This window comes from Heterodontus francisci, unplaced genomic scaffold, assembly GCF_036365525.1.
Source record: "Heterodontus francisci isolate sHetFra1 unplaced genomic scaffold, sHetFra1.hap1 HAP1_SCAFFOLD_1576, whole genome shotgun sequence".
NCBI lineage: Eukaryota > Metazoa > Chordata > Chondrichthyes > Heterodontiformes > Heterodontidae > Heterodontus > Heterodontus francisci.
In genome coordinates, this window is record NW_027141366.1 from 1 (window position 1) to 26,345 (window position 26,345).

The 26,345-nt window shown below is 48.5% G+C and overlaps 1 protein-coding gene across 1 annotated transcript; it reads left to right on the top strand.

Moving 5' to 3' along the window:
- Positions 1 to 5,393: 5,393 nt before the first annotated feature.
- LOC137362989 (lysosomal acid phosphatase-like) lies at positions 5,394 to 24,427 on the top strand. Its single transcript, XM_068027106.1, has 2 exons — positions 5,394 to 5,567; positions 20,059 to 24,427. The coding sequence occupies exons 1-2, from the start codon at positions 5,408 to 5,410 to the stop codon at positions 20,187 to 20,189; spliced, it is 291 nt and encodes a 96-aa protein (XP_067883207.1). The 5' UTR covers positions 5,394 to 5,407; the 3' UTR covers positions 20,190 to 24,427.
- Positions 24,428 to 26,345: the final 1,918 nt, after the last annotated feature.

Sequence of the window (26,345 nt, forward strand, 5' to 3'; positions counted from 1 at the left end):
TAGTCACTATTCTACTTACCGCTTGCAGGAGTGATGCCAGCTGGGGCAACCCTACAATGGATTGAGATCCCACGACCTTCCCACAGTGTGTCTCGCTGCCTGAATCTATGTATTCAGCACCCTGGCCACGAGTAACCGGCACACAATAAAGCTGACTTCTGGATCAAAACAACAATAACTTGCATTTATATAGCACCTTTTAAAGTAGTAAAGTGTCCCAGTCTTTTTGCAGAAATGTTTTTACCTCCACTTGAGTAGGAAGGTGAGGCAGGGGTCTAGGGCTCCCCTCTCAGCCTTTTCCTGGTTTGGCCTTAACCAGGTTTAATTTTTTTAAACACATGTTTTTAGCTTCCCGTCAGTAAGTCCTTGCTCACTGCTCTCTAATTGTAATGGCGAAGAAATCAACCTGACAGGATTTCTCAGATTTAAACAAGAAAGGTGTAAGTTTATTAACCTTAAAACTCTAACTCAGTTAAAACTACTAAGAATACACGATGCAACCACACTAACATGCGTACGCAATAAACACAAATAGAGACAGAGGAGGAGAAAGAATTAAAGGGGGGAAAAGTTTGAAGTAGTAGTTGGAAATTCAGTTACTGGTTTTGGGTTAGATGTCAAGTCTTTGATTGAAGTTAAGTCTTGCAATTCTTATTGGGTCCCAGTGCACACTTTCAAGCTTGTTTCACTGGTCTTCTGTCTTACAAGAAGGGCAAGAAATAGGAGCAGAAGTAGACCATGTGGTCCTTCGAGCCTGCTCCGCCATTCAATACCATCATGGCTGATCTTGGGATTCAATTCCACTTTCCTGCCCACTCCCCATATCCCTTGATTCCCTGCGAGACCAAAAATCTATCCCAGCCTTGAATGTACAGAATGATGGAGCATCCACAACCCTCTGGGGTAGAGAATTCCAAAGATTTACAAGCCTTTGTGCGAAGTAATTTCTCCTCATCTCAGTCCTGAATGATTGACCCCTTATCCTGAGACTGTGTCCCCGTGTACTAGATTCCCCAACCAGTGGAAACAATCTCTCAGCTTCTACCCTATCAAGCCCTTTCAGAATCCTGTATGTCTCAATTAGATCACCTCTCATTCTTCTAAACGCCAGAGAATATAGGCCCAATTTACTCAGCCTCTCATCATAGGACAACCCCCTCATTCCAGGGACCAATTGAGTAAATCTTCGTTGCACTGTCTCCAGTACAAGCATATCCCTTCTTAAATGTAGAAACCAAAACAGCACACAATATTCCAGGTGCGGTCACACCAAAGCCCTGTATAATTTTAGTAAGACTTCTTTATTCCTGTACTCCAGTCCCCTTGCAATAAAGGCCAACATGCCATTTGCCTTCCTAATAACATGCTGCACCTGCATCTTAACTTTGTGCGTTCCTTGTACGATTACCCCCCAGTCTCTCTGAACATTAACACTTACCAGTTTTACACCTTTTATAAAAAAAAAAAATCTGCTTTTCTATTTTTATGGCCAAAGTGAACAACTTCACACTTCCCTACATTATGCTCCATTTGCCATCTTATTGCCTACTCACTTAACCTGCCTTCATCTCTTTGCAGCCTCTCTACATCCTCCCCACAGCTTACCTTTCCACCAAGCCTTGTACCATCAGCAAATTTAGATACATTACTCTCTGTCTCTTTATCCAAGTCATATATAGCTGAGGCCCCAGCACTGATTTTTGCTGCACCCGACTATTCACTGCCTGCCAACTTGAAAATGCCCATTTATGCTTACTCTCTGCTTCCTGTCTGTTAACCTATCGTCTGTCTACGCTAATATTACCCCCAACACCATGAGCCCTTATCTTGCCTGTTAATCTTTCATGTAGCACCTTATCAAATGCCTTTTGAAAATCCAGGTATACTACAACTACTGGTTCCCCTTTCTCTGCCCTATTAGTTACATCCTCAAAAAACTCTAATAAATTTGTCAAACAGGATATCCCTTTGGTAAAACCATGCTGACTTGTTCTAATCATACAATGCTTTTCTAAGTGCAATATTAAGACTTACTTAATCATTTCCAGCATTTACCCAATGACTGATGTTAAGCTAACTGGCCTGTAGTTCCCTGTTTTCTCTCTACCTCCTTTCTTGAAAAGTGGCGTAACATTTGCCAACTTCCAATCTGACAGGACCATTCCTGAATCTAAGGAATTCTGGAAAATCATATCCAGCGCATTCACTATCTCTGCAGCTATCTCTTTTCAAACCCTATAGTGTAGGCCATCTGGTCTCGGGGACTTGTCATATTTTAATCCTTCAAATTTCTCCAATACTTTTTCTTGACTGATATCAATATCCTTAATTTCCTCACTCTTTTTAGCCCCTAGGTTATTGCCTATTTCTGGTATGGAACTTGTGTCTTCTACTGTGAAGACAGACACAAAATATTTGTTCAATGCCTCTGCCATTTCCTCAGTTCCCATGATGATTTCTCCTGTCTCTGCCTCTAAGGGACCAACATCTACTTTAGCCACTCGCTTCCTTTTGATGTACTTATAAAAGCTCTTTCAATCTGTTTTTAAATTGCTGGCTAGTTTACTCTCATATTCTGTTTTTTCCCTTTTTATCAACTTTTTGGTGGCCCTTTGCTGGTTTCTAAAACACTCCCAATCCTCAGACTTGTTACTATTTTTTGCAACATTGTAAGCCTCTTCATTTAGTCTAATACTGTCCTTAACATCCTGAGTGAGCCACGGATAGGTATTTCTGGACAAGTTTTTGTTTTTGAACGGAATGTACTTTTGTTGAACCCTTTGAATTGTTTCTTTAAATGTTTCCCGCTGTCCATTTACCGCCATACCTTCCAGTCTATTTACCCAATTAGCCAGTTCTCCCTTCATACCTTCGTAATTGGCTTTGTTTAAATTTAAGATTCTTGTTTGTGATTGAAATGTGTCACTTTCAAACTTAACATGAAATTCAATGGTATGATTACTATTTCTCAGTGGATCTTTTACTGTGACATTGCTGATTAACCCTGCTTCATTACACAATACGAGGTCTAAGACAGCTTTATCCCTAGATGGTTCTACAATGTATTGCTCCAAGAAACTGTCATGAAAGCATTCTGCAAATTCATCTTCTAGACCACTGTTGCTAATTTGATTGTTCCAGTCTATATGAAGATTAAAGTCCCCTACAATTAATACATTTCGGACTCTATTCCTAATTTCCACTCAAACTGATTCTACTTCATGATCTTCTGAGGCCAGATCCCTTCATAGTAAAGGATGTCATAAGGACATTAATATCAGGGCTACTCCTCCTCCTTTGCCATTCTGTCTGTCTGTCCGAAATATTGTGTACCCTGGGATATTCATTTCCGAACCTTGATCTCCTTGTAACCATGTCTCGGTAATGGCAATTAGATCGAGATAATTTACCTCTGTTCGTGCCACTAGTTCATCCATCTTATTACAATTGCTTTGTGCATTCAGATAAAGGAACTTTAATTTTGTTTTTTTACCTCTATTCCCTGCAATGACCTTATTTGCCAATGTACAATTTTTGTTAAACTCTCTGTCCCTTCCTGTCCCATTCTGTTAGGAGTTACCCACATCACTATCCTGCTCCGATGCCCTGACCCCTCTATTTGGATTTCTAAATTTCCCTTTACCGCTCCCACCCCCCCCCCCCCCCCCCACCCCGCCATTTGTTTAAAGCCCTGTCCACAGCCCTAGTTATGCAATTGGCCAGGACACTGGTTCCAGTCCAGTTCAAGTGAAGTCCATCCCAACGGAATAGCTCCCTCTTCCCTGAGCACTGATGCCAGTGCCCCAAGAATTGAAACCCCTTCTTCCCACACCACTCTCTGAGCCACGCGTTTAATTCTCTAATCTGCTTGACCCTGTGCCAGTTTGCGCGTGGCTCAGGTAACAGTCCGGAGATGATTACCTTTGATGTTCTGTGTTTTAGTTTGGACCCAAACTTCTCAAATTCTCTAAGCAGAACATAATTTCTGGTTCTATCTATGTCACTGGTTCCCATGTGGACTACGACAACTGGATCATCCCACTCCAGGTTCCTCTCCAGCCGCGAGGAGATGTCCTTAACCCTGGCACCGGGCAGGCAATACAGCCGTTGGAGCTCCCGGTCGCAGCTACAGAGAACAGTGTTCATCCCCCTGACGATACTGTCTCCTATCACTACCACATTCCTCTTCACTCTCCCCACTGGAATAGCATCTTTCACTATGGTGTCATGGTCAGTCCCCTCATCCACCTTGCAGTCCTTCTCTTCATCCACACAGGTAGCAAGGACCTTGTACCTGTTGGACAAGGTCAGGAGCTGAGGCTGCTCCATCACGACAAGCTGATTCCTCCTACCTGCCTCACTTGCTGCCACGCCCTCCTGTCCCTGACCATTGTTTGGAGCAGCCTCATTTGCGAGATTTGTGGATTCCTCCAGGCTTTCCAGACAATGCTGGCTCAATGACTCTTAATGTCTCTTGATCATCACTATTGATCAAATCCAATCTGGCTAATTGAATCAGGGAGTATTCCCATTGTCTTCTTCATGCAACTGTCTTTCAGAATGCAAATGTGCAGTCATGTTTTCAGCCACTGTTGTGGTCTTTTTAAACAAGTTATTTCAATGTCCAGTAACAGTTCAAAAATAGTGTTCCATATGACAAAATTAATATGTCTCATTTTGGCAGCTATGGTTTCCGGCACAGGAGTATCAGTTTAATTTCTCATCCTAAAGACACTACCTCTGGCATGACAGCACTCCCTCAATACAGCACCTCTGGCACTGCAGTGCTCCCTCAGTGCTGCTCCTCTGACAGTGCAGCACTCCTTCAGTGCTGCTGCTCCAGTAGTGCAGCGCTCCCTCAGTGCTGCTCCTCTGGCAGTGCAGCACTCCCTCATAGGCTTATTATAAAATACAATTTGACATCAAGCCAGAGAAGAAGATATTAAGTCGAAGACCAAACGCTTAGTGATATTTTTATGTTTTAAGGAGCATCTTAAAGGCAAAAGGAGAAGTAGAGAGGTTTAAGGAGGAAATTTCAGAGTAGCTGAAGGCGCGGTTATCAATGGTGGAAGAGATTAAAATCGGGGATGCTCAAGAGGCCAGAATTGGAGGAACTTGGAGATCTCAAAGGCTTGCAGAGCTGGAGGAGGTTGCAGAGAGACACTTGAACACACACACATTTAGAGCTTCTTACTGTCAAATGGATGAGCACTTCTGATATGGATCTACAGGGGCCAGTACTGTGCTGGGGACTGCAAGTGTCTCGGGCAACTTAGCCGCTGTCAGTTGTCATCGAAAGTGCATTTGTTCCTTCATATTATTATGTTTCATTCAGTTTCTATCAGACCCACACTGAATGGAACACATTCTGCCTACATGTGCCTTCTGCAGGTCCTTCACGCTGGACATGTACTTCAGGAACACGACTGATTCTGAGGCACACCTTCTCGTTCTGCCATCCTGCACTGAGCACTGTCCCTTAAAGGACTTCATCCGAATCACCAAAGATCTGATCTCTGACAATCGAGATGAGGAATGCAAGCTGTCTAGTAGCACCAATCAAACAGGTAATGTACTGACACAGGACTCAATAGTCTGTCCGGAAGTTGACCCAGACCTATATTAGCTTGGGAAGGTCCCCTGTGCATTCCGTCATGTGTCACTCCAACCATTACTGCTAGGTGCCCTCTTTCATTCTGGACAGTTGTTCCTCCTCATGACAATCTCAGGAACACAGGGCACAGTTCAGGGTGCGCTCTGGTGCTGCTATATTCGAGATGGGGGTCTCGGGGACACTGGGCACAGTTCAGGGTGGGCTCTGGTGCATCTATATTCGAGTTGCGGGTCTGGGGGACACTGGGCACAGTTGAGGGTGCGCTCTGGTGCTTCTATATTAGAGGTGGGGGTCTCGGGGACATTGGGCACAGTTCAGGGTGGGATCTGATGCTTATGTATCGGGGACGCTGGGCACAGTTCAGGGTGGGCTCTGATGCTTTGATATTGGGGACACTGGGCACAGTTCAGGATGGGCTCTGATGCTTCTATATGGGGGACACTGGGCACAGTTCAGGGTGGGCTCTGATGCTTCTATATGGGGGACACTGGGCACAGTTCTGGGTGGGCTCTGATGCTTTGATATTGGGGACACTGGGCACAGTTCAGGATGGGCTCTGATGCTTCTATATGGGGGACACTGGGCACAGTTCAGGGTGGGCTCTGATGCTTCTATATGGGGGACACTGGGCACAGTTCTGGGTGGGCTCTGATGCTTCGATATTGGGGACACTGGGCACAGTTCAGGATGGGCTCTGATGCTTCTATATTGGGGATACTGGGCACAGTTCAGGGTGGGCTCTGATGCTTCGATAACAGGGATATTGGGCACAGCTCAGGGGGGGATCTGATGCTTCTATATCGGGGATACTGGGCACAGTTCAGGGAGGGCTCTGATGCCGCTGGATCGGGGATACAGGGCACAGTTCAGGGTGGGCTCTGGCGCTTCTATATCAGGGATACTGGGTACAGTTCAGGGTGGGCTCTGATGCCTCTGGATCAGGGATACTGGGCACAGTTCAGGGTGGGCTCTGATGCCTCTATATTGGGGACACTGGGCACAGTTCAGGGTGGGCTCTGATGCTTCTACATCGGGGACACTGGGCACAGTTCAGGGTGGGCTCTGATGCTTCTTTATCGGGTTACTGGACACAGTTCGGGTGGTTTGTGTATAAGAGGTGGGGTCTCTGGGTTACTGGACACAGTTCAGGTGGTTTGTGGATCAGAGGTGGGGTCTCTGGGTTACTGGACACAGTTCGGGTGGTTTGTGTATAAGAGGTGGGGTCTCTGGGTTACTGGACACAGTTTGGGTGGTTTGTGTATCAGAGGTGGGGTCTCTGGGTTACTGGACACAGTTCAGGTGGTTTGTGTATAAGAGGTGGGGTCTCTGGGTTACTGGACACAGTTCGGGTGGTTTGTGTATAAGAGGTGGGGTCTCTGGGTTACTGGACACAGTTCAGGTGGTTTGTGTATCAGAAGTGGGGTCTCTGGGTTACTGGACACAGTTCAGGTAGTTTGTGGATCAGAGGTGGGGTCTCTGGGTTACTGGACACAGTTCAGGTGGTTTGTGTATAAGAGGTGGGGTCTCTGGGTTACTGGATACAGTTCAGGTGGTTTGTGGATCAGAGGTGGGGTCTCTGGGTTACTGGACACAGTTCAGGTGGTTTGTGGATCAGATGTGGGGTCTCTGGGTTACTGGACACAGTTCAGGTGGTTTGTGTATAAGAGGTGGGGTCTCTGGGTTACTGGACACAGTTCAGGTGGTTTGTGGATCAGAGGTGGGGTCTCTGGGTTACTGGACACAGTTTGGGTGGTTTGTGTATAAGAGGTGGGGTCTCTGGGTTACTGGACACAGTTTGGGTGGTTTGTGTATCAGAGGTGGGGTCTCTGGGTTACTGGACACAGTTCGGGTGGTTTGTGGATCAGAGGTGGGGTCTCTGGGTTACTGGACACAGTTTGGGTGGTTTGTGTATAAGAGGTGGGGTCTCTGGGTTACTGGACACAGTTTGGGTGGTTTGTGTATCAGAGGTGGGGTCTCTGGGTTACTGGACACAGTTCGGGTGGTTTGTGGATCAGAGGTGGGGTCTCTGGGTTACTGGACACAGTTTGGGTGGTTTGTGGATCAGAGGTGGGGTCTCTGGGTTACTGGACACAGTTCAGGTGGTTTGGATCAGAGGTGGGGTCTCTGGGTTACTGGACACAGTTCGGGTGGTTTGTGGATCAGGGGTGGGGTCTCTGGGTTACTGGACACAGTTCGGGTGGTTTGTGGATCAGGGGTGGGGTCTCTGGGTTACTGGATACAGTTCAGGTGGTTTGTGGATCAGAGGTGGGGTGTCTGGGTTACTGGACACAGTTTGGGTGGTTTGTGGATCTGAGGTGGGGTGTCTGGGTTACTGGACACAGTTCGGGTGGTTTGTGTATAAGAGGTGGGGTCTCTGGGTTACTGGACACAGTTTGGGTGGTTTGTGTATAAGAGGTGGGGTCTCTGGGTTACTGGACACAGTTTGGGTGGTTTGTGTATAAGAGGTGGGGTCTCTGGGTTACTGGACACAGTTTGGGTGGTTTGTGGATCAGAGGTGGGGTGTCTGGGTTACTGGACACAGTTTGGGTGGTTTGTGTATAAGAGGTGGGGTCTCTGGGTTACTGGACACAGTTCGGGTGGTTTGTGTATCAGAGGTGGGGTCTCTGGGTTACTGGACACAGTTCAGGTGGTTTGTGTATCAGAGGTGGGGTCTCTGGGTTACTGGACACAGTCCAGGTGGTTTGTGGATCAGAGGTGGGGTGTCTGGGTTACTGGACACAGTTTGGGTGGTTTGTGTATAAGAGGTGGGGTCTCTGGGTTACTGGACACAGTTCGGGTGGTTTGTGTATAAGAGGTGGGGTCTCTGGGTTACTGGACACAGTTTGGGTGGTTTGTGTATAAGAGGTGGGGTCTCTGGGTTACTGGACACAGTTCGGGTGGTTTGTGGATCAGAGGTGGGGTGTCTGGGTTACTGGACACAGTTTGGGTGGTTTGTGTATAAGAGGTGGGGTCTCTGGGTTACTGGACACAGTTTGGGTGGTTTGTGTATAAGAGGTGGGGTCTCTGGGTTACTGGACACAGTTCAGGTGGTTTGTGTATAAGAGGTGGGGTCTCTGGGTTACTGGATACAGTTCAGGTGGTTTGTGGATCAGAGGTGGGGTGTCTGGGTTACTGGACACAGTTTGGGTGGTTTGTATATCAGAGGTGGGGTCTCTGGGTTACTGGACACAGTTCAGGTGGTTTGTATATCAGAGGTGGGGTCTCTGGGTTACTGGACACAGTTCAGGTGGTTTGTATATCAGAGGTGGGGTCTCTGGGTTACTGGACACAGTTCAGTTGGTTTGTGTATAAGAGGTGGGGTCTCTGGGTTACTGGACACAGTTCGGGTGGTTTGTGTATCAGAGGTGGGGTCTCTGGGTTACTGGACACAGTTCAGGTGGTTTGTATATCAGAGGTGGGGTCTCTGGGTTACTGGACACAGTTTGGGTGGTTTGTGTATAAGAGGTGGGGTCTCTGGGTTACTGGGCACAGTTCAGGTGGTTTGTGGATCAGAGGTGGGGTCTCTGGGTTACTGGACACAGTTTGGGTGGTTTGTGGATCAGAGGTGGGGTCTCTGGGTTACTGGACACAGTTCAGGTGGTTTGTATATCAGAGGTGGGGTCTCTGGGTTACTGGACACAGTTTGGGTGGTTTGTGTATAAGAGGTGGGGTCTCTGGGTTACTGGGCACAGTTCAGGTGGTTTGTATATCAGAGGTGGGGTCTCTGGGTTACTGGACACAGTTCAGGTGGTTTGTATATCAGAGGTGGGGTCTCTGGGTTACTGGACACAGTTTGGGTGGTTTGTGTATCAGAGGTGGGGTCTCTGGGTTACTGGACACAGTTCAGGTGGTTTGTATATCAGAGGTGGGGTCTCTGGGTTACTGGACACAGTTTGGGTGGTTTGTGTATAAGAGGTGGGGTCTCTGGGTTACTGGACACAGTTCAGGTGGTTTGTGTATCAGAGGTGGGGTCTCTGGGTTACTGGACACAGTTCAGGTGGTTTGTGGATCAGAGGTGGGGTCTCTGGGTTACTGGACACAGTTTGGGTGGTTTGTGTATAAGAGGTGGGGTCTCTGGGTTACTGGGCACAGTTCAGGTGGTTTGTGGATCAGAGGTGGGGTCTCTGGGTTACTGGACACAGTTCAGGTGGTTTGTGGATCAGAGGTGGGGTCTCTGGGTTACTGGACACAGTTTGGGTGGTTTGTGTATAAGAGGTGGGGTCTCTGCGTTACTGGACACAGTTCAGGTGGTTTGTGTATAAGAGGTGGGGTCTCTGGGTTACTGGACACAGTTTGGGTGGTTTGTGTATAAGAGGTGGGGTCTCTGGGTTACTGGACACAGTTCAGGTGGTTTGTGTATCAGAGGTGGGGTCTCTGGGTTACTGGGCACAGTTCAGGTGGTTTGTGGATCAGAGGTGGGGTCTCTGGGTTACTGGACACAGTTTGGGTGGTTTGTGTATAAGAGGTGGGGTCTCTGCGTTACTGGACACAGTTCAGGTGGTTTGTGTATAAGAGGTGGGGTCTCTGGGTTACTGGACACAGTTTGGGTGGTTTGTGTATAAGAGGTGGGGTGTCTGCGTTACTGGACACAGTTCAGGTGGTTTGTATATCAGAGGTGGGGTCTCGAGGTTACTGGACACAGTTCGGGTGGTTTGTATATCAGAGGTGGGGTCTCTGGGTTACTGGACACAGTTCAGGTGGTTTGTGTATAAGAGGTGGGGTCTCTGGGTTACTGGACACAGTTCAGGTTGTTTGTGTATAAGAGGTGGGGTCTCGAGGTTACTGGACACAGTTCGGGTGGTTTGTATATCAGAGGCGGGGTCTCTGGGTTACTGGATACAGTTCAGGTGGTTTGTATATCAGAGGTGGGGTCTCTGGGTTACTGGACACAGTTCAGGTGGTTTGTGTATAAGAGGTGGGGTCTCTGGGTTACTGGACACAGTTCAGGGGGTTTGTATATCAGAGGTGGGGTCTCTGGGTTACTGGACACAGTTCAGGTGGTTTGTGGATCAGAGGTGGGGTCTCTGGGTTACTGGACACAGTTCAGGTGGTTTGTATATCAGAGGTGGGGTCTTGGGGATACTGGACACAGTTCAGGTGGTTTGTGTATCAGAGGTGGGGTCTTGGGGATACTGGACACAGTTCAGGTGGTTTGTGGATCAGAGGTGGGGTCTCTGGGTTACTGGACACAGTTCGGGTGGTTTGTATATCAGAGGTGGGGTCTCTGGGTTACTGGACACAGTTCAGGTGGTTTGTGGATCAGAGGTGGGGTCTCTGCGTTACTGGACACAGTTCGGGTGGTTTGTATATCAGAGGTGGGGTCTCTGGGTTACTGGACACAGTTCAGGTGGTTTGTGGATCAGAGGTGGGGTCTCTGGGTTACTGGACACAGTTCAGGTGGTTTGTGTATCAGAGGTGGGGTCTCTGGGTTACTGGACACAGTTCAGGGGGTTTGTGTATAAGAGGTGGGGTCTCTGGGTTACTGGACACAGTTTGGGTGGTTTGTATATCAGAGGTGGGGTCTCTGGGTTACTGGACACAGTTCGGGTGGTTTGTATATCAGAGGTGGGGTCTCTGGGTTACTGGACACAGTTCAGGTGGTTTGTGTATAAGAGGTGGGGTCTCTGGGTTACTGGACACAGTTCGGGTGGTTTGTATATCAGAGGTGGGGTCTCTGGGTTACTGGACACAGTTTGGGTGGTTTGTATATCAGAGGTGGGGTCTCTGGGTTACTGGACACAGTTTGGGTGGTTTGTATATCAGAGGTGGGGTCTCTGGGTTACTGGACACAGTTCGGGTGGTTTGTATATCAGAGGTGGGGTCTCTGGGTTACTGGACACAGTTCAGGTGGTTTGTGGATCAGAGGTGGGGTCTCTGCGTTACTGGACACAGTTCAGGTGGTTTGTGGATCAGAGGTGGGGTCTCTGGGTTACTGGACACAGTTCAGGTGGTTTGTATATCAGAGGTGGGGTCTCTGGGTTACTGGACACAGTTCGGGTGGTTTGTATATCAGAGGTGGGGTCTCGGGGTGACTGGACACAGTTCGGGTGGTTTGTATATCAGAGGTGGGGTCTCTGGGTTACTGGACACAGTTCGGGTGGTTTGTATATCAGAGGTGGGGTCTCTGGGTTACTGGACACAGTTCAGGTGGTTTGTATATCAGAGGTGGGGTCTCTGGGTTACTGGACACAGTTTGGGTGGTTTGTATATCAGAGGTGGGGTCTCTGCGTTACTGGACACAGTTCAGGTGGTTTGTATATCAGAGGTGGGGTCTTGGGGATACTGGACACAGTTCAGGTGGTTTGTGGATCAGAGGTGGGGTCTCTGGGTTACTGGACACAGTTCGGGTGGTTTGTGTATAAGAGGTGGGGTCTCTGGGTTACTGGACACAGTTCGGGTGGTTTGTATATCAGAGGTGGGGTCTCTGGGTTACTGGACACAGTTCGGGTGGTTTGTATATCAGAGGTGGGGTCTCTGGGTTACTGGACACAGTTCAGGTGGTTTGTATATCAGAGGTGGGGTCTCTGGGTTACTGGACACAGTTTGGGTGGTTTGTATATCAGAGGTGGGGTCTCTGCGTTACTGGACACAGTTCAGGTGGTTTGTATATCAGAGGTGGGGTCTTGGGGATACTGGACACAGTTTGGGTGGTTTGTGGATCTGAGGTGGGGTGTCTGGGTTACTGGACACAGTTCGGGTGGTTTGTGTATAAGAGGTGGGGTCTCTGGGTTACTGGACACAGTTTGGGTGGTTTGTGTATAAGAGGTGGGGTCTCTGGGTTACTGGACACAGTTTGGGTGGTTTGTGTATAAGAGGTGGGGTCTCTGGGTTACTGGACACAGTTTGGGTGGTTTGTGGATCAGAGGTGGGGTGTCTGGGTTACTGGACACAGTTTGGGTGGTTTGTGTATAAGAGGTGGGGTCTCTGGGTTACTGGACACAGTTCGGGTGGTTTGTGTATCAGAGGTGGGGTCTCTGGGTTACTGGACACAGTTCAGGTGGTTTGTGTATCAGAGGTGGGGTCTCTGGGTTACTGGACACAGTCCAGGTGGTTTGTGGATCAGAGGTGGGGTGTCTGGGTTACTGGACACAGTTTGGGTGGTTTGTGTATAAGAGGTGGGGTCTCTGGGTTACTGGACACAGTTCGGGTGGTTTGTGTATAAGAGGTGGGGTCTCTGGGTTACTGGACACAGTTTGGGTGGTTTGTGTATAAGAGGTGGGGTCTCTGGGTTACTGGACACAGTTCGGGTGGTTTGTGGATCAGAGGTGGGGTGTCTGGGTTACTGGACACAGTTTGGGTGGTTTGTGTATAAGAGGTGGGGTCTCTGGGTTACTGGACACAGTTTGGGTGGTTTGTGTATAAGAGGTGGGGTCTCTGGGTTACTGGACACAGTTCAGGTGGTTTGTGTATAAGAGGTGGGGTCTCTGGGTTACTGGATACAGTTCAGGTGGTTTGTGGATCAGAGGTGGGGTGTCTGGGTTGCTGGACACAGTTTGGGTGGTTTGTATATCAGAGGTGGGGTCTCTGGGTTACTGGACACAGTTCAGGTGGTTTGTATATCAGAGGTGGGGTCTCTGGGTTACTGGACACAGTTCAGGTGGTTTGTATATCAGAGGTGGGGTCTCTGGGTTACTGGACACAGTTCAGTTGGTTTGTGTATAAGAGGTGGGGTCTCTGGGTTACTGGACACAGTTCGGGTGGTTTGTGTATCAGAGGTGGGGTCTCTGGGTTACTGGACACAGTTCAGGTGGTTTGTATATCAGAGGTGGGGTCTCTGGGTTACTGGACACAGTTTGGGTGGTTTGTGTATAAGAGGTGGGGTCTCTGGGTTACTGGGCACAGTTCAGGTGGTTTGTGGATCAGAGGTGGGGTCTCTGGGTTACTGGACACAGTTTGGGTGGTTTGTGGATCAGAGGTGGGGTCTCTGGGTTACTGGACACAGTTCAGGTGGTTTGTATATCAGAGGTGGGGTCTCTGGGTTACTGGACACAGTTTGGGTGGTTTGTGTATAAGAGGTGGGGTCTCTGGGTTACTGGGCACAGTTCAGGTGGTTTGTATATCAGAGGTGGGGTCTCTGGGTTACTGGACACAGTTCAGGTGGTTTGTATATCAGAGGTGGGGTCTCTGGGTTACTGGACACAGTTTGGGTGGTTTGTGTATCAGAGGTGGGGTCTCTGGGTTACTGGACACAGTTCAGGTGGTTTGTATATCAGAGGTGGGGTCTCTGGGTTACTGGACACAGTTTGGGTGGTTTGTGTATAAGAGGTGGGGTCTCTGGGTTACTGGACACAGTTCAGGTGGTTTGTGTATCAGAGGTGGGGTCTCTGGGTTACTGGACACAGTTCAGGTGGTTTGTGGATCAGAGGTGGGGTCTCTGGGTTACTGGACACAGTTTGGGTGGTTTGTGTATAAGAGGTGGGGTCTCTGGGTTACTGGGCACAGTTCAGGTGGTTTGTGGATCAGAGGTGGGGTCTCTGGGTTACTGGACACAGTTCAGGTGGTTTGTGGATCAGAGGTGGGGTCTCTGGTTACTGGACACAGTTTGGGTGGTTTGTGTATAAGAGGTGGGGTCTCTGGGTTACTGGACACAGTTTGGGTGGTTTGTGTATAAGAGGTGGGGTCTCTGGGTTACTGGACACAGTTCAGGTGGTTTGTGTATCAGAGGTGGGGTCTCTGGGTTACTGGGCACAGTTCAGGTGGTTTGTGGATCAGAGGTGGGGTCTCTGGGTTACTGGACACAGTTTGGGTGGTTTGTGTATAAGAGGTGGGGTCTCTGCGTTACTGGACACAGTTCAGGTGGTTTGTGTATAAGAGGTGGGGTCTCTGGGTTACTGGACACAGTTTGGGTGGTTTGTGTATAAGAGGTGGGGTGTCTGCGTTACTGGACACAGTTCAGGTGGTTTGTATATCAGAGGTGGGGTCTCGAGGTTACTGGACACAGTTCGGGTGGTTTGTATATCAGAGGTGGGGTCTCTGGGTTACTGGACACAGTTCAGGTGGTTTGTGTATAAGAGGTGGGGTCTCTGGGTTACTGGACACAGTTCAGGTTGTTTGTGTATAAGAGGTGGGGTCTCGAGGTTACTGGACACAGTTCGGGTGGTTTGTATATCAGAGGTGGGGTCTCTGGGTTACTGGATACAGTTCAGGTGGTTTGTATATCAGAGGTGGGGTCTCTGGGTTACTGGACACAGTTCAGGTGGTTTGTGTATAAGAGGTGGGGTCTCTGGGTTACTGGACACAGTTCAGGGGGTTTGTATATCAGAGGTGGGGTCTCTGGGTTACTGGACACAGTTCAGGTGGTTTGTGGATCAGAGGTGGGGTCTCTGGGTTACTGGACACAGTTCAGGTGGTTTGTATATCAGAGGTGGGGTCTTGGGGATACTGGACACAGTTCAGGTGGTTTGTGTATCAGAGGTGGGGTCTTGGGGATACTGGACACAGTTCAGGTGGTTTGTGGATCAGAGGTGGGGTCTCTGGGTTACTGGACACAGTTCGGGTGGTTTGTATATCAGAGGTGGGGTCTCTGGGTTACTGGACACAGTTCAGGTGGTTTGTGGATCAGAGGTGGGGTCTCTGCGTTACTGGACACAGTTCGGGTGGTTTGTATATCAGAGGTGGGGTCTCTGGGTTACTGGACACAGTTCAGGTGGTTTGTGGATCAGAGGTGGGGTCTCTGGGTTACTGGACACAGTTCAGGTGGTTTGTGTATCAGAGGTGGGGTCTCTGGGTTACTGGACACAGTTCAGGGGGTTTGTGTATAAGAGGTGGGGTCTCTGGGTTACTGGACACAGTTTGGGTGGTTTGTAATTCAGAGGTGGGGTCTCTGGGTTACTGGACACAGTTCGGGTGGTTTGTATATCAGAGGTGGGGTCTCTGGGTTACTGGACACAGTTCAGGTGGTTTGTGTATAAGAGGTGGGGTCTCTGGGTTACTGGACACAGTTCGGGTGGTTTGTATATCAGAGGTGGGGTCTCTGGGTTACTGGACACAGTTTGGGTGGTTTGTATATCAGAGGTGGGGTCTCTGGGTTACTGGACACAGTTTGGGTGGTTTGTATATCAGAGGTGGGGTCTCTGGGTTACTGGACACAGTTCGGGTGGTTTGTATATCAGAGGTGGGGTCTCTGGGTTACTGGACACAGTTCAGGTGGTTTGTGGATCAGAGGTGGGGTCTCTGCGTTACTGGACACAGTTCAGGTGGTTTGTGGATCAGAGGTGGGGTCTCTGGGTTACTGGACACAGTTCAGGTGGTTTGTATATCAGAGGTGGGGTCTCTGGGTTACTGGACACAGTTCGGGTGGTTTGTATATCAGAGGTGGGGTCTCGGGGTGACTGGACACAGTTCGGGTGGTTTGTATATCAGAGGTGGGGTCTCTGGGTTACTGGACACAGTTCGGGTGGTTTGTATATCAGAGGTGGGGTCTCTGGGTTACTGGACACAGTTCAGGTGGTTTGTATATCAGAGGTGGGGTCTCTGGGTTACTGGACACAGTTTGGGTGGTTTGTATATCAGAGGTGGGGTCTCTGCGTTACTGGACACAGTTCAGGTGGTTTGTATATCAGAGGTGGGGTCTTGGGGATACTGGACACAGTTCAGGTGGTTTGTGGATCAGAGGTGGGGTCTCTGGGTTACTGGACACAGTTCGGGTGGTTTGTGTATAAGAGGTGGGGTCTCTGGGTTACTGGACACAGTTCGGGTGGTTTGTATATCAGAGGTGGGGTCTCTGGGTTACTGGACACAGTTCGGGTGGTTTGTATATCAGAGGTGGGGTCTCTGGGTTACTGGACACAGTTCAGGTGGTTTGTATATCAGAGGTGGGGTCTCTGGGTTACTGGACACAGTTTGGGTGGTTTGTATATCAGAGGTGGGGTCTCTGCGTTACTGGACACAGTTCAGGTGGTTTGTATATCAGAGGTGGGGTCTTGGGGATACTGGACACAGTTCAGGTGGTTTGTGGATCAGAGGTGGGGTCTCTGGGTTACTGGACACAGTTCGGGTGGTTTGTATATCAGAGGTGGGGTCTCTGCGTTACTGGACACAGTTCAGGTGGTTTGTATATCAGAGGTGGGGTCTTGGGGATACTGGACACAGTTCAGGTGGTTTGTGGATCAGAGGTGGGGTCTCTGGGTTACTGGACACAGTTCAGGTGGTTTGTGTATAAGAGGTGGGGTCTCTGGGTTACTGGACACAGTTCGGGTGGTTTGTATATCAGAGGTGGGGTCTCTGGGTTACTGGACACAGTTCAGGTGGTTTGTATATCAGAGGTGGGGTCTCTGGGTTACTGGACACAGTTCGGGTGGTTTGTATATCAGAAGTGGGGTCTCGGGGTTACTGGACACAGTTCGGGTGGTTTGTATATCAGAGGTGGGGTCTCTGGGTTACTGGACACAGTTCGGGTGGTTTGTATATCAGAGGTGGGGTCTCTGGGTTACTGGACACAGTTCAGGTGGTTTGTATATCAGAGGTGGGGTCTCTGGGTTACTGGACACAGTTCAGGTGGTTTGTGGATCAGAGGTGGGGTCTCTGGGTTACTGGACACAGTTCGGGTGGTTTGTATATCAGAGGTGGGGTCTCTGGGTTACTGGACACAGTTCGGGTGGTTTGTATATCAGAGGTGGGGTCTCTGGGTTACTGGACACAGTTCAGGTGGTTTGTGGATCAGAGGTGGGGTCTCTGGGTTACTGGACACAGTTCAGGTGGTTTGTGGATCAGAGGTGGGGTCTCTGGGTTACTGGACACAGTTCAGGTGGTTTGTGGATCAGAGGTGGGGTCTCTGGGTTACTGGACACAGTTCAGGTGGTTTGTGGATCAGAGGTGGGGTCTCTGGGTTACTGGACACAGTTCAGGTGGTTTGTGGATCAGAGGTGGGGTCTCTGGGTTACTGGACACAGTTCAGGTGGTTTGTGGATCAGAGGTGGGGTCTCTGGGTTACTGGACACAGTTCAGGTGGTTTGTGGATCAGAGGTGGGGTCTCTGGGTTACTGGACACAGTTCAGGTGGTTTGTGGATCAGAGGTGGGGTCTCTGGGTTACTGGACACAGTTCGGGTGGTTTGTATATCAGAGGTGGGGTCTCTGGGTTACTGGACACAGTTCGGGTGGTTTGTGGATCAGAGGTGGGGTCTCTGGGTTACTGGACACAGTTTGGGTGGTTTGTATATCAGAGGTGGGGTCTCTGGGTTACTGGACACAGTTCAGGTGGTTTGTGGATCAGAGGTGGGGTCTCTGGGTTACTGGACACAGTTCAGGTGGTTTGTGGATCAGAGGTGGGGTCTCTGGGTTACTGGACACAGTTCAGGTGGTTTGTGGATCAGAGGTGGGGTCTCTGGGTTACTGGACACAGTTCGGGTGGTTTGTATATCAGAGGTGGGGTCTCTGGGTTACTGGACACAGTTTGGGTGGTTTGTATATCAGAGGTGGGGTCTCTGGGTTACTGGACACAGTTCAGGTGGTTTGTGGATCAGAGGTGGGGTCTCTGGGTTACTGGACACAGTTCGGGTGGTTTGTATATCAGAGGTGGGGTCTCTGGGTTACTGGACACAGTTTGGGTGGTTTGTATATCAGAGGTGGGGTCTCTGGGTTACTGGACACAGTTCGGGTGGTTTGTATATCAGAGGTGGGGTCTCTGGGTTACTGGACACAGTTCAGGTGGTTTGTGGATCAGAGGTGGGGTCTCTGGGTTACTGGACACAGTTCAGGTGGTTTGTATATCAGAGGTGGGGTCTCTGGGTTACTGGACACAGTTCAGGTGGTTTGTGGATCAGAGGTGGGGTCTCTGGGTTACTGGACACAGTTTGGTGAGCTTTGGGAATAATGATGCTGCCTATTCCCAAGTCTGGTATTCTGGCTCTGTTCGACTCAATAAGGGCTCTTGATGTGGCTGAACCCTAACTGAGCGTAAGTTGTATTTAATTTGGTTAAGTAACAAATGTGACTGCACTCAAGAAGTAACTAATTGGCTGTGAAGTAGTTTGGGACGTTCTGAGGATGCGATATGTTACTATATAAAAGGCAAGCTCTTCCTTCTGTTCCTGACATTTGCCTTGGAACTAATTCAAAGATTGGAGGCAGATCCCACAGTGGGCCACTGATGTTTTGACATTGACGGTGGTAGAATTCTGAGGAAGTGGCAGGGTAGTTTAACATGCTTGAGCATCAGTTCCAAGCAAAGAGCAGATTTAGGTTTTCGGTGGAATTGGCCCGCTGTGGGAAAACACACCTTGGGTGAGACACAATCCCGTCAATAACAGGACACAGGGGATGATAGTAAATTGGTAGAATAGAAACTCAGCTCTCAGGACAATGGGATGAAGGATCAAAGGACATTAGATCATAAATAAAAGAGACAGTTTCGTGAATGTACAGAGGGTTTTTTTTTTAATTTGTGGACTTGAAGGCCAGCATTTATTGCCCATCCCTAATTGCCCTTGAGAAGGTGGTGGTGAGCTGCCTTCTTGAACCGCTGCAGTCCATGTGGGGTAGGTACACCCACAGTGCTGTTAGGAAGGGAGTTCCAGGATTTTGACCCAGCGACAGTGAAGGAACGGCGATATAGTTCCAAGTCAGGATGGTGTGTGACTTGGAGGGGAACTTGCAGGTGGTGGTGTTCACAACCATTTGCTGCCCTTGTCCTTGTAGTTGGTAGAGGTCTTGGGTTTGGAAGGTGCTGTCGAAGGAGCCTTGGTGCATTGCTGCAGTGCTTCTTGTAGATGGTACACACTGCTGCCACTGTGCGTCGGTGGTGGAGGGAGTGAATGTTTGTGAATGGGGTGCCAATCAAGTGGGCTGCTTTGTCCTGGAGTGTTGGAGCTGCACCCATCCAGGCAAGTGGAGAGTATTCCATCATACTCCTGACTTGTGCCTTGTAGATGGTGGATCGGCTTTGGGGAGTCGGGAGGTGAGGTACTCGCCACAGATACAGTGAGGGGGATTTTGAGTTTCCTTTCTTGCTTCGGGTATTTTTGCTGGAGATTCCTCTTCAAGAGTTTACAGATAGTTCTCATCTCTTGAGTGAACACTTTATCCTGAGCTGTGAGGATCAGTAACATTTCAAGGAAGAAAGAAAGCTTGCATTTCTATGGCACCTTCCACAACCTCCAGGCTTCCCAAAATACTTCACAATCAATGAAGCATTTTTGAAGTGCACTGTTATAATGTAGGAAACACAGAAAGATCCCAGAAACAGCAGTGTGTTAATGACCAGATCATCTGTTTTAGTGATTTGGGAGGAAGGATAAATATTGGCCAGGATACTGGGGAGAACTCCCCAGCTCCAATAGTGCCAATGTTTACATCCACCAGAGAGGACAGACAGGGTCTCGGTTTAACGTCTCATCTGAAAGCTGGTTAAATGACTCTCTGGGAACATGAAGGTGGTCCTGAATGTTTGAAAATTCCACCCCACATTTTTCTGGACTGAATGCCCATGTGCTTGTTTGTTTTGCAGAGGTGATTCTGATTGTGGCACTGACCGTGTGCCTAGTCCTGCTTATCCTGTTACTGATCATCCTGTACTGGCACTGCAACCAGAAGACACGGCATCACAGAGTCCCTTCAGGAAGTGATGAGCTGGCCTGACAATCAATGGCATTACTCACACAAAACAACCAGTGTGAAGATGGAATGGACTCAGCCACACCCTCTCTTACCACACCAAGATATGAGACTGTATATCTCTCAAGAAATTTGGAGACTTGAAATTACAGACTAATAGCTGTGGGAACAGCTTGTTTTTAAATGAGATTGTATTGCACACTTGGCTAATAAATCTGTTTTATTTTTTACTGCTAGGTCATGGGAGGAGTATACATTCCTTATTTCTAGAACTGGCCATTGGACCCAATCTCACCTCCTTACCATGTCCCTGAATACTATTGCAGAACCACATGTGGCACTGGCTGCCAAGTGGTGTTGCTTGTGTCCCCGTATCCTCTCCATCATAAAGACTGCCTATTTCCACCTCCATAATATCACCTGTCTCTGCTCCTGCCTCAGCTCATCTGCTGTTGAAACCCTCATTCATGGCTTTCACACCACAAGACTCGACTATTCCATTGCATCTCTGGATGGCCTCTCGGTCCAACAATGTCTTGAATTTAGAATTCTTATCCTGTCTTTAAGTCACTGCATAGCCTCTTCCCCCTCTCTGTGTCTGTAACCTCCTTGAACCATACAACTCCCCGCCACCACCCAGCACCACTCCAAACTCTCTGGCGGGGGAGGTGACAAACGGCCCACCCTGCATCAATTAAAGCCCTTAGGTGTCCCATTAATTGCCAACTTAAGGGCCTCCTCCCGCCATCGCTGGTATATTACAAATGGCGGACAAGCAGCTCAGCTCCTCAGGTGGCTGCCCAGTAAAACCTGGCGGCCTCCTTGGGGGCTGGGAAAGGTGCCCTCCTGATCGGGGACCCTGTGCCCCACGAGGTCCCCCCATGGCGCAAGCCGCTCCTACTGGAGCACATTCCCCGTGCCCCCCCCCACCCCAAACCAACCCCACCCACCTAGATTGTCCCTGCGAGGCCCCACACACTTACCTTAATTCCATTGCTGCTCCTCTTACTGGGTGCAGTCCCAGCATTGGCCACCACTCCCGGTGGTGCTGCTGGGACTGAGAGCTGCGGGCTCACTGATTGGCCAGCAGCCCTTGGGGTGGGACTTCCTATCTCAGAGGGGCAGAAGTCCTGCCCGAGTCCACTTAAGGGTCTGGGCCACATATAATCATTGCATGGCTTCCAGGTCTGGCTAAGGTGGTCTCGCCACTGACATTTTGGCTGGTGGGTGGGTCCTCTGCCCCAGTGTAAAATTGCAGCCTCCATTTTTCCGACTCTGCCCTCTTGTGTATCCTCCCTCCTTTCTCCTCACCATTGGTAGCTATGCTTTCAAACTCTGAGACTCTATGCTCTGGAGTTTCCCCCCGAAACCTAGCATCCTGAAAAAACACCACTTTGACTAAAGTTTTGATCACTCCTTCTAATAGCTCTTTTGACACCGATCTCCCTTAAGTCTCTGTGAAGTGCCTCGGGACTTTATTTTTGAATGTGAAATATGCTGTATAACGGCAGATCATCCCCAACCCTAACTGGAGTAACCTTAGGAATGGGTTGTGATGATCATTGTGGATCAGAGTAGTGAACAGCAGGGGTACTGCTCCTTCCAGTCTCTGAAAGGGGTGAAGTGAAAGGGATATTCTGTACATGACGATTTGAACGTGAGTGAATCAAACAGGTTGAAATCTGCATGCAGCTTAATTAAGTGGATTTTGCAAACACCATGAATTTAATTTGAGCTGTAAAAGGAATATGACAATAGTCTGGGAAAATGTGTTTCGAGCAGGTACTGTCATGAAGGGCTGAAAGGTCGTCCCCTTGCTTCTAATTCTGTGATGAGAACTGTGGCAGTCCTGTTGTTTTCCCCTCATGCTTTAACCATTTTGCCTGAGGATGTTTCCCTTCGTGTCGGTGTGTTTATCTGTTTTAGTGATCCTTGGTGACCTTTAAGGAGTCGGTCACGCGGGGAGAGTCTGACCCATGACCAGTGACCAACCACTAACTCCGCCCTGCGTTCACTCCCCTTTTCCTACCTCTGACTGCAGGGGAGAGCCAGGGTTCTGCTCAACACCTGTCTGGCCCAGCCCAGTCCAACATTGGGCTCTTGCTGTGCTTGACTTTGTGGGGTCATACTGTAGTGTGGAATGTGCGTGTTGTAATGATAATGACATTGTGTTATATTGTAACATTGCCTGCTATACAAATGCACTGTCTATAACAGACAGGACTCCAATGTGTCTCCAGTGTTCAGAGCTCAGCTGCTTCCTGTTGCTCAGTGGGTTTGTATGCTTTGTCCAGTGTATAATTGCAAAATGTTTGTGTGCCAAATCGGAGCTCTGTCGTTATTCCTAAAAGAAGAAACTTTATAATCTTATTACCTGTCTGAGATCTGATGCATCTTTGAGTTGGTGTTGCTGTGACTCAGTCTGGATGCCTTCAGAGATTCTTCTCTTCTTTGGCCTCCTTGTCTCGAGAGACAATGGGTAAGCGCCTGGAGGTGGTCAGTGGTTAGTGGTTTGTGGAGCAGCGCTTGGAGTGGCTATAAAGGCCAATTCTAGAGTGACAGACAGTGTCAGAGATTACATTGTGGTTAAAACCAGGCCCACAAAAACATTCAGTGCCATAGCACTGGTAAATGGAGTTGTACAGATTAGCTAAATGGCTTACTTCTGTTCCCATGATTAAAGATTTTAATCTGTTGATTTTGGTTTTAATCACATATTTAATCCCCATCTCTAATCTCCCTTTCCTCGTCAAAGTTGTTAAATGTGTTGTCGCCTCCCAAATGTTTCCTGCAGCTTGATATTTGAACCCTCTAATTGAGTTTCTGCTCTGTCCCAGCACAGAAACTGCCCTAATCAAAGTCACAAATGGCATCCTCTGTGACTGATTATTCCTCATCCTCCTCAATCTGTCTGCAGCCTTGGACATGTTTGATCACACCATCGTGCCCCAATGCTTCTCAATTGTCCTGGGTGGAAATCCACTCACTCTCCCGTTGTAGCTCAAGAATTACCTGCAATGGCTTCCCATCCCCAAGGATCTCTCCTTGGCTGCCTCCTGTTTCTCATTTACACGCTGCCCCTTGGTGACATCATCTAAAACACATCAAACTTCACATGTACCAGCTCTACCTCACCAGCACCTCTCTTTTAATTGTCAGATTGCTTGTCCAACATCCGGTCCTGGAAAAGCCACAATTTCCTGCAATTAAATATTAGGAAAACCAAATCCATTGTCTTTGGTTCCTGGCTTGAGCTCAGTTTCCCTCACCACCGATTGCATCCCTCTCTCTGACCACTGTCTGGGGCTCAGCTAGACTGATCACAACTTTGATGTCCAATTTGGCCCTGAGCTGAGCTTCCTACCCTATAACCTCCTTTACCAAGACTGCCTACTTCCACCTCCTTAACCATGCCGTTGTTACCTCTAGACTTGACTGATGCAATTTTATCCTTGCTGGCCTTCCATAAACTCAGCCAAAACTGCTGGCCGTATCCTAACTTGCACCACCCCTATGCTCGCTGACCTATATTGACTCCCAGTCCGGCAACACCTCAATTTTTTAAATATTGCTCCATGGTCTCATCTCTCTATTTCACTGTAACCTCCTCCAGCTCTGCAAGGCTCTCTGTGTTCTACCACACCCTGTACCCGATCATTGACTGCCTAGGCCCTAAGTTCTGGAATTCCCTTCCTAAACTTCTCCGCCTCTCTACATCTCTCTCCATCTTTAAGATACTTCTTAAAATCTACCTCTTGGACGAAGCCTTTGGACACCTGTTCTAATATCTCCTTTCCTTTCAGGGTTTGTGTTCCCACCATTGTTCTGCTTCTGCTCTGTGTAACACGCATATTAAAAAATGCCAAAAATATTACTGTATTATAGAAATGAATTCCAATGAATTGACTACCTTAATCGGTACTTTTTAATTGCAGATCTATTAGTGCTGATTGCACTTCCTGAGAGCTAGCCGCACACCTTTCAAGTCTGTCAACAGGTTTGGGTGGTGCAGCTTTCTGAGGGAGAGGGCCAGATGCCGTCAAGTCTACTTGAGGGACAGATCTAAAGATAATGTATGAAAGCCTTCCTTAGTTGGAGGCAATTATCTAATACCATTTTGAAAGATATCAATGTGTCACACCTGTAGTTTTTGGATTCAAGGAGCTTCAAGTAAAGCAATTCTGTAATTCAGTGAAATTTGGTGTATTGATTTTCTACTGTTGGTTAAGCTTTACTTTTAATAAAACTGGATTTATACATCACATGGTCTGATGGTGATTAATCTTCAGAATGTCTGAACCTCCTGAAAAAGGTCACTGAAAGTGGCAACGCAGGTGGATAAGGTAGTCAAGAAGGCATACGGCATGCTTGCCTTCATCGGTCGGGGTATAGAGTATAAAAGTTGGCAAGTCATGCTGCAGCTGTACAGAACTTTAGTTAGGCCACACTGAGAATATTCTGTGCAATTCTGGTCACCACACTACCAGAAGGATGTGGAGGCTTTGGAGAGGGTACAGAAGAGGCTTACCAGGATGTTGCCTGGTCTGGAGGGTATTAGCTATGAGGAGAGGTTGGAGAAACTCGGATTGTTTTCACTGGAACGACGGAGGTGGAGGGGCGACATGATAGAGGTTTACAAAGTTATGAGTGACATGGACAGAGTGGATAGTCAGAAGCTTTTTCCCAGGGTGGAAGAGTCAGTTACTGGGGGACATAGGTTTAAAGTGAGAGGGGCAAAGTTTAGAGGGGATGTGCAAGGCACGTTTTTTACAGAGGGTGGTGAGTGCCTGGAACTTGCTGCCGGGGGAGGTGGTGGAAGCAGATACGATAGCGACGTTTAAGAGACATCTTGACAAATATATGAATAGGATGGGAATAGAGGGATACGGAACCCGGAAGTGCAGAAGGTGTTAGTTTAGGCAGGCATCAAGATCAGTGCAGGCTTGGAGGGCCGAATGGCCTGTTCCTGTGCTGTAGTGTTCTTTGTTCTCCTGGGGACACTTTGTGCCAATCCCAGTGAGTTACTACAGAAACAAGGCTTTCAGTTCAATCTGTAAGATTTTTGTGTGTTTTGAAGGGGGTTGTTGACTAGCCTTTGACCCAAGGTACAGACTCTGGTATTCCTAAATCAAGATAGAGAGTTTATTAAGATGTAATAATTAACCAACGGCAGTAGTTATACAGCGGAGTGCCTCCCGAGCCACTGTGGCACAGTCTTCTCTCTCTCTCCTGTTGACTGTAGTATGGTCTCCTCCAAAATTTTTTTATTCATTCATGGGATGTGGGCATCGCTGGCTAGGCCACATTTATTGCCCATTCCTAATTGCCCTTGAGAAGGTCGTGGTGAGTTCCCACCTTGAACCACTGCAGTCCATCTGGAGAAGGCACATCCACAGTGCTGGTAGGAAGGAAGTTCCAGGATTTTTACCCAGTGTCAGTGAAGGAACGGCGATATAGTTCCAAATCAGGATGGTGTGTGGCTTGGAGGAGAACTTGCAGGTGGTGGTGTTCCCATGCAGTTGCTGCCCTCATCCTTCTAGTTAATAGAGGTCGTGGGTTTGAAAGGTGCTGTCTAAGGAGCCTAGGTGCATTGCTGCAGTGCATCTTGTAGATGGTACACACTGCTGCCACTGTGCGTCAGTGGTGAAGGGAGTGAATGTTTGTGGATGAGGTGCCAATCAAGCAGGCTGCTTTGTCCTGGATGAGCTTCTTGAGTGTTGTTGGAGCTGCACCCATCCAGGCAAGTGGTGAGTATTCCATCACACTCTTGACTTGTGCCTTGCAGATGGTGGACAGGCTTTGGGGAGTCAGGAGGTGAGTTACTCGCCGCAGGATTCCTAGCCTCTGACCTGCTCTTGTAGCCACGGTATTTATATGGCTACTCCAGTTCAGTTTCTGGCCAATGGTAACCCCCAGGATGTTGATAGTGGGGGATTCAGCGATGGTAATGCCATTGAATGTCAAGGAGAGATGGTTAGATTCTTGTTGGAGATGGTCATTGTCTGGCACTTGCGTGGTGCAAATGTTACTACCATGTACCAGCCCAAGCCTGGAAATTGTCCAGGTAATTTTTTTTTATTTGCAAAATATACTTTATTCATAAAATCTGTTAAAAAAAAAAATACATTACAAAGCAGTTCCAAAAAGTACAAAGTCTAAACGTGCAAAGGAGATCAGTTT

Bases quoted from the DNA above. Each gene is read 5' to 3' on its own strand.
- LOC137362989 (XM_068027106.1), top strand. From the start codon at position 5,408: ATGTACTTCAGGAACACGACTGATTCTGAGGCACACCTTCTCGTTCTG. The intron at 5,568-20,058 runs GTAATGTACTGA...TTTGTTTTGCAG, and splicing joins TAGTAGCACCAATCAAACAG to AGGTGATTCTGATTGTGGCA.